Genomic DNA, 11,718 nt, shown 5'->3' with positions numbered 1-11,718 from the left:
GAAAACTTTAAAATATGTCTTCTGTTTGTATTTTGAATGTTACATACATTCATTTTCAAAAATTAACAATTCAAATGAACCTGTGTCCAGCAGTTACACGAAAAATAAGCCGATGATGATTCTGAAACAAGTACGGCTATTTATTTCATAAGCGTAAGTAACATTCAGTCGATAGTATAATATTCATCGACTGAATTCACTAGCTGCTTGCGCGGGCAACACTTTTGCGCAATGAACTGTCATTTTACTCCATCTCCAACTTTTCCAAAAAATATATTTCAAAATCATAGATTAGTAAAAGTTGAAATAAAGTTACTTCCATGTTTCTTTTATGTTTTTATTCATAACTTTGAACAATTACATCTTCAACATTTAGGGCACATTTATTCGACTCGAATTTCATAGCGGTCACTCCGCGCGGCCGCCACTCAGGCGCCGTTGCCGAGCGGAGGCCGTGTTGCCAACGTGTGTCTGTCATATTTAGCTTTTTTACGTTCTAACTTACGCCGCCGGTCCCGGACACACGGGCGATACTGGATTGAATTTGATCTACGCAGCGGCAGCAACGCGGACTCCACTCGGCGACCGCGCTGTTCTATTATCAGGAGATTTTAAATGTTGTAGCCTAATAAGTAGAATTCAGATTCGCTATTAATGCACATGAAGGCGTGGTAACTGAGCGGCCGCCACGCGGCGACCGCGCGAAACTTTCGCCTCGTGTAACTGGGCGCTTAGGGTTTGGAGCCGAGCTGTCATAGTACTTTTTGTTTGTATGAATACACCCCGTCCTAATAAATAATTTCTTTTAACACATTCGACCATAGAAATCGCCCAAAGCCACTTTAAATGAATTTAATATATTTAAAATTTAATTTATAGCCATATTGTTTAGATGAAGCATTTACACTCGTTACGAAATGACAATACAATATTTTATTACGTATATAATCATTGACTCTGAAAGTCGATAATGTCCCATCTCTAACAAATCCTTTAAAATCGATTATTTTTAGAGGCGTATTCTGTGTTCGGAGATAATATGAATGTGCGGTTGTAAAAATAAGCTAGTGTTGTCGAATTTGTTTGTGTGAGACCACAGTGACACAACTCGATATTGCATTTGGGTGCACCTGTTTGCTTGTAGTAGTATCCTCTAGACTTGTGCCTGATCGTTACTTAGCGGGAGCGATCCTAGTGAGTTAAATCGGTCAACTGAACTAGGTCTGTCTCCTAGTTCATTTAGTTCATCTAGTTTCTAAGTTAGTTAGTTCGTCTTGTCTTTGCTCGGACATTGAACGAACGCTCCAAACTAGTAATTTTATTCACATGAACTACTACGGACTTCTAGTATTATGAGGTCAATACTACACTGCACTAAATATTTAAAAATACAATTTGTGTGGAATCGGATCTATTAGATTTTCCTTCTTATTTTACAGGTTTAAAAAGACTGTCATTCTAACTAAATATCCTTTTTTTACAAAATAAGAATTTTAGTTAGAATGGTGTGTTTAAAAATCAATATTTAGGTACAACTATTTCATATATTCGTACACGTAGGTTGATATTAAACATACAGATACCTACCAAAAAATATTACTCTTTTGCAAGCTTGTATATATATCCACTCGAACTTGTACTAAAAGTAGTGAAAGATCGCTATTTGTCCCGCTCGCATCGTTCCTACTGTATAAAAGACAGGTGAGCTATCAACGCAGACAGTTCCTAGTTCGTAATGAACTAAAAATAACAATGAACTATTAAAACCGTGCAAGATGAACTAGTTCATGTCGGTCAGTGTAGTTAATATTTTCCTAATAGTTCGTAGTTCATGAACTATACAAGGCTAGTACCCTCCCGCCAAATATAACAATAATACACATATTCAAATTATAATCAATTCCAAAAAAAATCCGGGATTTGTAGAAGGGAATGTCCAAATTATTCTTTACGTTATTACTCGAATTTTAGGTTATGTAACTCCCCCAATTCCGATCGCTCCTCAAAAAATGGCAAAAAGTTTTGTTAAATAATATCCCGTGTTGCTACAAGGAGATCATTAGAGGAATTAATAACTATAGTTATACAATTTTTATGATACACTGGCAAATTTTGTCTATGGTTTACGTTTTGACAAAAACCTTCAAAATGTTATGTTGAAAGAAAGCAACCGCTTTTAATACCAGAGGGTAATTCGTAAACATTTTTGGGATAAAAAATTCCTGAAGAAAAATGTATGAGAACCCTTTTAAATATGTCACTATCAATATTTACTGGAGACCAGTATGTGGAGGTCACGAAGTTGTTGATTCGCAAAGATTCGGTGCATTCTAATGTGAACTGTGTTTTTGTTTGCTTTGCTTTTTAATAATAAATTAACATTGAATTACTCGTATAAATAAATAATTTACCGCCGATTGGCTATACCATTGTGGTGTGTAAAGGCAAAACATCGTTCTTATAAATCACTGAATAAAGAACAATGGATAATACTTTATTTTCTGAGCTATCATATCTAAGAAATCATTGGATAGAAAGGGTACTGGAGGACTATGAACAAGAGCGTAAGTAATATGTGTTCGGTTTGATCTTTTCTTATTTACTCGGGCGTTTATACAGACTGTTAGCTTATTCAGTAAACAACATCTGGAGCCACCATACTTATTGACACGGAGTCGCATTAGGCCGGTCATGAAAAAGCTTTATGTCCATGTACTAAGAGTAAAAACACATACTGCGTTTCGTGTCATATTTTTTGGACTGGCTCAAGCAGTTTTCTCGTTAGTGTGGTTACGTGTAATTCAGGCCGTGCCATTTCACAAATATGTAGACCAGTTCCAATGTTCGGATTACTGGCTTATCTTTAATTGTCTTGGCACCTTTGTGATGGCACTTCTAGAATTCAAACAAAGTAGTGTTATTGGAATAGGTACACATTTTAAGATCGTGATTTTAACGATAGTAATGCCGTGATTATAACATGTGAAGATAACTCTGTATTGGTGCATATTTTCATTTTACGGGAGTATATTATTATGGAGTTAGTGACGGTGTTGACGGTGTGCGCCGATCGCAAAACCATCGACGGTGCGGCCTCGGCGCGGTGCGGCGTCTGATGGATTTTCGATCGGCGCCCCACCGATTGGTAAGTTTAAAATAACACAAAAACATTGTCTAATCAATCTAATCATATATAAGTATTAGTTTTCAATATTTTCTGTATGGGTGTTGCATTATTCATTATGTCATTTTAACTTGGAAAATAAATGAAAAAAAAAAAAAACTTAATTTTATTGTCAATTATTACAGTTGTGTAATATAGGTAGGTATATCTTACAATGGGTGGGTACACCTTCAAAACCAATATTGATCGTTTTATGCGTAATAGAATATTAATTATCTTAATATTTTAATAAGTTTTATTCACATTCTAACATTAATTCAATGTTTAAAATATTTAATTTTTCTTAATGATTTTCTTGTTTTTCTGTCAACTGCAAATGTAGGTAGATTTATTTATACTAGACTATTTGTAATAATTATGCCACAAATTTCGTAATTATCTCCCACTCCTATTCTAGATTATGTAGCATTAAATTTTCATTTCTTTTTTTATTATGATATTAAGTAACTGAAATGAACAAGTTGTGCACCTAGTGGCAAGCGATACGCGTGCCCGTAGCAGTTTTAGTGCCACCCAGAGCTTTAAATCGCAAGGATCTGAGGGGGCCCTGAGACACAAGTTAACAGCCCGATGAGCCTGTAATTGCGCCAGCACCCTTACTTACTTTTCAAAACCGGTACGCTCACGTTACTGCTTGGCAGTCGAAATAGGTAAGGTGGCAGTGCTTTCCTGGAGAAACACTTTCATGAGGTCTACTGCTACTACATATTTATAATATACCCACCGTATTTAAAGCAAATAAATGATAGTTTTTTTTTTCATAAAATAGTGGTGCAAAATGTGATGTTTACTTCGTACATAAACAATTGAAAACTATGCAGGCTAGGGTGTTCTGGATGTTGCGTCTGTTTATTCGCAATAAGCATGTATCGGTATTTTACTGTTCTTTATGGATTTTATAGCAAACCTCGGCTAAAAATAAGATTTGTTAGATTTGTTTGTGGTATCCATGTGATACGCCGTTTAAAAACGAATTAAATAAAAAAAAAAACAAAAAAACTAGAATATTTGTTATCAAGTTTTCATTTTATTTGGAAATCATAATTTTGTTTCATTTTATCCTTTATTTAGTCCGGAACGAAGTTATATATAAGACTAAAGTTGTGGACATCGGTCCAGAAATGTAGCAAGATGAAATGGCAGTGGGCTGGCCACGTCTGTCGCAGAACCGATGAGCGATGGAGTAGACAGGTTCTCGAGTGGAGACCACGTCTCGACAAACGTAACGTAGGACGTCCCCCTGCAAGAAGGACCGACTATCTGAAGAAGGTCGCGGGTAGTGGTTGGATGCGGAAAACGGGTGATCAGGCACTATGGCGTACGCTTTGGGAAGCTTATGTCCAGTAGTGAACTGCAATAGGCTGATTGATATCCTTTATAGTGTGGCATGAGTAATAATTGTCTTCATATATAAGAACGCTTTTGCTTATCTGGCCTGTTTTGTGCCATTCGGCAGAATACCGAATACTGAATCACTATTCATACACATATCAAACGAAAACTCCCTACTTATTATGTAGTTTACTTATGACTAAATAAACGCTAACAAAATCAACGAAGTAAGTTTTTGAAAGTTAACCAAACTGAAGTGAAATAAACGATTACTTTCATCATAATTAGTTATAAATTTAAATTTTACTGTACCAAATTTTTTTGTTTTAATCTACATTATTTGTCATAAAGTACTATATTTCGTGCTAATTTCACTGAATTCGCAGGTGACGAGCTCGGTCCGTCAGGCATCAAACTACTGCAGAAAGAAAGCCGCAGCGCGGTTTGGAACATGTGCAAACTGCTCGGCGTAGACATGAACGGCGTGCCTGGCCGCACCTGCCGGATGCTCGAGCGGTACCTTCACAAATACATTACCATCTACTGCAGTCACATTGATGGTTAGTACAGCTTGCTTAGTAGGCACTTAGGCAGTATATCAAGGCGTAGCATTTACATTAGTCCATTCACTCCTGGCAACCCAAATATGCCTTCACTTGACTTTTGCCCAGTTCCTTGAATTTTTCTGCTAGCTACATCGTCGACCTCATCACTTTCCATCAGGTGAGATGGAGGTTAAACGCATACTTATTTTTTATAATAAAAAAAATTAACACTCATCGAAAAGTTCGCCTAGTGCCGTCAGTCAATGCAATGCATAATGGTGAAATTACAGGCACATGGGCCTTGTCAACTTATGTCTCAGGGCGACGGGCGCAGTTGCAGAGCCCCTCAGATCTTTGAAATTTAAAGCTCTGAGTGGCACTGCGACTGTTATTGACAGGCGTGTGCTTACCATCAAGAGCATGACTTGTTCGTCCCGTCTAGGGCACACTAGAACTTTCCGGAACTGGCCACTACATAAACAATAATGAAAAAGTAATTACAACATTTGAAAATGGAACTCTTTGGCTGTAGAATACAGTTTGTTTCATCTGACTGTCACTTGTTTTTACATTGTGGCGTCATTTTAGAAATTGGTTGATGTAGACACATCACCATGGATTTAACTGGTGAACATTTTCGTAGTATGATTTTCTACGACTTTAAGTGTAATCTAACAGCTCAGCGGAACTTCCCTCGGCTTTAAACTGCTTTTAACGATGAAGCACCATGCAAGACGACTATTTATAGCTGGTTTGCAGAATTCAAACGCGGTCGGGTGAATCTCAGTGACGAATTTCGTGATGGTCGCCCGTCCACTGCTGTGAACAACAGAAACATGGATACTGTGCGTCGTATGATCAAAACAAACACGCATGTGACATACCATGAGATTCGTGCATCTTTAGGCATAGCCTTGAGTCAAATACAATCAATACTACATAAACATTTGGGTGTGGGATTGGTACACGACTATTTGTTTGCCGGAAGTTATTGACAAACTCCGTAAAAATAGCCGTAAATGCCATATCATCGTGCACGACGATAATGCCAGTTCTCACACGGCCAGACAGACAAATAAATTTTTGAAGGTGAACAACGTTAACCTTATGAGCCATCCCGCGTACAGTCCCGACCTGGCACCTTGTGACTTATTTATTTCCAAAAATTAAAAACCAGTGCATGAAAAGTGCATTAAAGTTAACGGAGAATATTTTGAGAAACAATAAATTCATTTCTGACCATTTATAGTTATTTTTTCTTATTATATATTTATATGTATATAATATAATATAATGTGATGTGATGTGACGTGACGTGACGTGACGTGACGTGACGTGATATAATATAATAATATACAAAATGATTAAACTACCGAATCCCACACTAAGTAAAATCTTGTATTTTGGAAAAATATGACTTCAAATGCTGTTACTACTATTACTTTCACCCTTTTGATAATAAAAAAGTTATGTAACTGAATGTACATAAATGTTAAATTTGATTATCATATCATACAATTTTCATTGATCCTTTGTTGGTTGCAATCTATATACTCTCGATCAGTTTGTGGATTTTATGTTTTCCGTAACATATTTTAGTTACAGGTTTATGATTGGTTTTTGTGCAATGACTTAGGAAAAATTAAATTTTTAATCACTCTTGAACCACAATGAACATCATACGACGGTATTGAAACCTACAAATACTTTACCTACGAATTTAAGTACTTACAATTTTTGAGCAGATGACGAAGAGCGCGGAAATTTTAAAAGGGAATTATTCGCTCGTATTCCACTACTGACAGCGTCGTGTGCTCAGCTATCTGCAAAGATGAGTAGCGGAAGCACCAAAGTGAACGCAAACCATGTGCGCGCTTGCCTCAGAACTTTAAAGCTAGAATATAGCATACAAGAAATAAACGCAAATGCGTTCCACGTTTTCAAAATTTTAGGTGAGTGCTAGTTGCGGTACGTATAGAGTCAAGAGCACGTTAAGCTTGACACTAAAAATTTAAATCCAACTTTATGCCGCTTGAGATAAGAACGGTCCAAAGTTCAAAGTGTCAAGCTTGACGTGCTCTTGACTGTACTTACACATATTTTTTATGCTATGTAATTGTTTTGCACACTACATAGGTAGAACAAAACTAGTGTTAAGTAACCAATTGCTAGAAAAAATATAATAATTTAATAAACGAGAAATGTGTCCTTCTCCTAGCTGATTTAAAAAAAATTTAGTATTAGTGCAGTTGGCTTAAGCCAAATGTTGAGAATGTTCTTTCGAAAATTGTTTTTCTGTAGCTACAACGTAGGTAGTTGCCTTAACTGTCTGACGTCTGTCTATCATGTACGGTGACCCTACTCTCGAAGCACGAAATCCGTAGTTACGGCCGTTTTCCCACTATGGATGACCTACAGATTTGAGTTTCGATTGGGGCTCGACCACATAACAATAAATACAGTAGACAGTAGAAGTGCTTAGTGGACATGACACGTGTTCCAACAGTACGTGGAGTTCCACATTTTCGCTTTGTACTTTATGATCGTGTCAAAACTTCGAAACTCGTCGACAAATGTTTTTTTTTGCTACTTTGGAGGCAAAAATTGTAGTCGCACTTGTAATATTATCCATGGTGGTGTTTCATATCATCGTTAAGTCTTATTTTATTATCGTAATAATTTTAATGTTACAAGAAGAGGAAGAAACGAAAACCTTATACCGCTGCAATATGGTCGTTCCTTTTTTGGAGAATTAAGTAAAAATCCCGGAGTTTCCACGCTACACGTAGTCGACAATCGTTTGTCGTCGTTTAGCTGGTGACCGCTAGATGGCTGCACTTTCAATGATTTTCAAGAAATTTCAATATAAATATCAAAACGTAAGTTAACACATTTAAAGTAACATAATTTGTTATTTCTTTTTAAATTAGATACTACGACCGATCATTGTCAAGATTTCATACATTGTAAAATTATGAATGTGAGTTTAGGTGACAGCGCGAGCGGTTGTGGTAGTAATTGAGGCTTTAGGCACTTCCATTGTTTATTTTCTTCCGTGGCTAGACCTAATAAGAATATAGATATGACAACGCGATTTGACATTTTTGAACGGGCCTATTTTCACGGACTTTGAAAGTAGTTCCGTAAGATTTCGTGTTTCCAGAGGAGGGCCACAGGTACGTAACTTTTTCTACAGTACTATTATGGTATCTCGAATATTATTTATGTAAAGGATTTCGTGTGCCGCTCTGGACGGGCGTGGAAGAAGGCCAAATGTTCGCGCTAGAAATCGGAATGCCCAGGAACATGCTGGAAAGCGTAGCTGTCATAGTGAACTCTGCGGAGTTTGCCCGCGACAGAATCGAGCAATGTGTTCGCGGTATTGCTAATGACTCCCCTGGATCGTGTGAAGGTTAGGTACCAACGAACTTATTACAATTTAGGTATTGCAGGGCAAACACTGCTTCAGTAAAATAAAATAAAATAAAATAAAATAAAATGAAAATTACAATAGGATGCGAATTGGTTCAAAGTCACAGTGTAATGTTCAGGGAGTCAATGTTACCTTTCTCATGAATTCCCAAAAAGCACGCAAGCTGCTTATGTTACCTCTGTACAACCTAAAAGTTGTATATTAGCTGTTTAAGATATGTACTACAGTACTTAAGTTCTTCAGTAGCGTATTCAAAAGCAAGTAAACAGACGCAAGTTGTACAATAGCCGTACAACGGCAAATGTAATCCTAAAAGAGATAAAAAGGCTAGTCAGAGAGCTATTGTATGGGCAATTGATGTAAAGCAGAGTTATTAATTAGTTTTTATGACACCGTGAGGTCTTGTGGAGGGCTTTTGAAGTTAGAAATGTTTGAATGGAGTTATTAGCTCCCTTTAAAGGGCTTTTGGTGGTATATCGTATATTTCTAAAGCTTTTATAATACCTTAAGGTCTTATAGAGGGCTTTTGAAGTTAGAAATGTTTGAATGGAGTTATTAGCTTCCTTTAAAACGCTTCAGGTGGTATATCGTATATTTCTAAAGCGTTTATAACACCTTGAGGTAGAGGGTTCATTCATTCATTCATTCATTCATTCATTCTTGAGGTAGAGGGTCTGGAACTGTTAAATAGATTTTACTACAGCCTTTGGAACGCTATATCCACAGCAGAGAAATATATTTCTAAAGTAGCGCTTATGTTTTTCTATTTGAGAATTCTACAGCAACTTTACTTCTAATAATTCACAATAGCGCGTCAATACCACAATTGTACAACCGAAAGTTCTACAACGGTGAATACTAGCAGCTAAATCGGTAGAACGGTGTTAGTAAACTCTGAAGGCTGTTGTAACAGAGACGCCATTATAGTTTTTAATAAAACCAATTTTTTAGGTTATTTATATATTTTTGAATATCTTAAATATGTACAAAAACCCAATCCACTCCACTCTTTCTCACCCATGACACTAAAAAAACTTCCAACAAAGCTAAAATGTCTTATTTAAACTAAATTCAAAGTTCACACAAAAGACTGCACATATAGAAGGCGCGTAAAAATTTTAGCTAAAATATATGTACGTATTTACAATAAACTGGTACTCGTACTTTTATTTTGCAAGTATTGAACGGAAAATTTATTTTATCAAACTGTTGTCGTTTTTTATTTGCAATCGTATCCTCCATCACTTTCCAGTTAGCAAGGTCACGATCTTTATGAGCTATAAAGTGTGTTTTGTTAATTTCCCCAAAATACCGTTGCTGTATATCTAGTACAGCGCCGTAAACTCTAATTCGTAGATACAGTCACGTCTAAATAGGATGCTAGCATTATAGTCGCGCTATAAGAACTTATTTAGATACTTTTTCTTACTCCTTTTTATTACTTAGGCACACATTAACCGGTTGCATATCAATTTTGTATTACTTAGACGCCCATTTACCGCGCACATTAACCGCGCGCATCTTCTTTCTCTCTCCATTGTATCTTTGACCTAACACACATTTACGACCATTGACTTATAGCAAATAAATCGGTGCCCATTTTGGAGGTACAGTGGCGCTGTAGCTGCTTATACGTCTACTGTAGAACTTATTAATGCAGCCTATGCCGTTATTAAGAACTTCTAACTGGCTAATGTACGGCTTGTTATTAGAGCTTGTGTGCTAGTTGGGTTATACCTTATTTATTGCTTTCTTAGATTTTCGCAATTGTTACATATAAGAAATGAAACTATTTTTTCGGATGTAAGTCGCGTATATTTATTTTTTGGGACAAAAATGTCCCATGAGCAGCCGTGACTATGTGACCTGTAAAGGGCCCGGAACGTTGGTTCATTTGAAAGAACAAATACGCGTAATCTATTTCCGAAAAATTAGTTTCATTTGTAATCCTAATACTGTAATTAGTGTCATCGACACCCACGTCGGTGGGAAGTAAACGCTACGCTACGCGTTCACTCAAATATTTGTTCTCAACAGTTTTTTTACGCGAAGTTTTTTTTATATAATACCAAGTGACGGGACAAGCAAGTCATGTGCCTAGTGGTAAGCTACACGCCTGTCCGTAGCAGTGCCACTCAGAGCTTCAGCTGCCTGTCACCTTGAGATATAAGTTGACAAGTCCCATGTGCGTGTAATGTCACCACCACGTTTACCATATAAAACCGGAACGGAGTAATGTCACTTTACAGCTTGGCGCCAGAAATAGGTAAAGAGGCAGTACCTACCAGGAGCTCTACTGCTACTAGTATAATCTGTATTAATACTGAAGTGATAAACAACAGGACGACCGATGCAATCACTACACTTAGTGGTGGGCGCAGTGGTGGCGAGCGCTCGTTACATGGCATTCAGCGAAGCAGACCCTGCGCCACGGCTGGCCAACTTGACGAGTGCACCGCCTTCTTTCATCAGCTGCATTGCTGACGTCATTCTCAAAGAAATACTCGTAGACTCGTCTTCCTCCGAGGATGTCAGTCAACCCAAAAAAAGGAAGATAACGCATATTAACACTTAGACTACGCTTATCAAATAATTTGTTAGAAAACTTGATGATTATATCCTAGAACAAATACTTTATGTAGTAAATCTTCAAATTTGTTTAGTGTTTGTTGAATTTTCAAAAATCGAAGGTTCTCGGATAGACGTGGACGTGCAAGACAATCAATCGTCTCCCAATTATTGTAATGATATAAAGGGAAAATTGTTACAATTGATACAAAGATAGAACAAATTTAAAGAAAAATTCCTTAGATCCGGCTGGATTTTGGCTGTTTTGCCATAGTGCTACCTGTTTTCTCACAGGTTCGTAATTTTCTTTTATTTCTCAATTCGTAGGGTCAGCTTTAACTACCTCTGTGGCCGAACGGTTACCATCCCGGAATGCCACGCAGCGGTTCCGGGTTCGATTCTTGGGCCGGGGGAAATATTTGTATGGCCTACTTTTATTTCTCTCGTAAATTTGGTTGTAATTTGTTGTCTTTGTGTGTGTCCATGGCACCCGCGATGCAGGGTTTCGCAAGTACGGGGCTGTGAGTGTGTACGTTATTATTATTAATATTGTTAGCTGACTCGTTCCGTAACTCGGTTAAGAGAGCGATAGCTCGCGTTAGGCTAAAATGTCGTGCAAAAAATATGGTTCGAGTCCAGCAATATCGAAGGAATTT

General features: G+C 37.2%; 1 protein-coding gene across 1 annotated transcript; it reads left to right on the top strand.

The window, feature by feature from the left end:
* Window positions 1-2,265: 2,265 nt before the first annotated feature.
* LOC113228479 lies at window positions 2,266-11,219 on the top strand. The gene is made up of 5 exons (XM_026461804.1): window positions 2,266-2,564; window positions 4,903-5,076; window positions 6,807-7,013; window positions 8,294-8,473; window positions 10,837-11,219. The coding sequence occupies exons 1-5, from the start codon at window positions 2,483-2,485 to the stop codon at window positions 11,067-11,069; spliced, it is 876 nt and encodes a 291-aa protein (XP_026317589.1). The 5' UTR covers window positions 2,266-2,482; the 3' UTR covers window positions 11,070-11,219.
* Window positions 11,220-11,718: the final 499 nt, after the last annotated feature.

Source organism: Hyposmocoma kahamanoa, unplaced genomic scaffold (genome assembly GCF_003589595.1).
Source record: "Hyposmocoma kahamanoa isolate Upper Pololo Valley unplaced genomic scaffold, ASM358959v1 100021, whole genome shotgun sequence".
NCBI lineage: Eukaryota > Metazoa > Arthropoda > Insecta > Lepidoptera > Cosmopterigidae > Hyposmocoma > Hyposmocoma kahamanoa.
The sequence above is the reverse complement of the archived record's forward strand: the minus strand, read 5'-3'. Positions and strand labels throughout refer to the sequence as shown.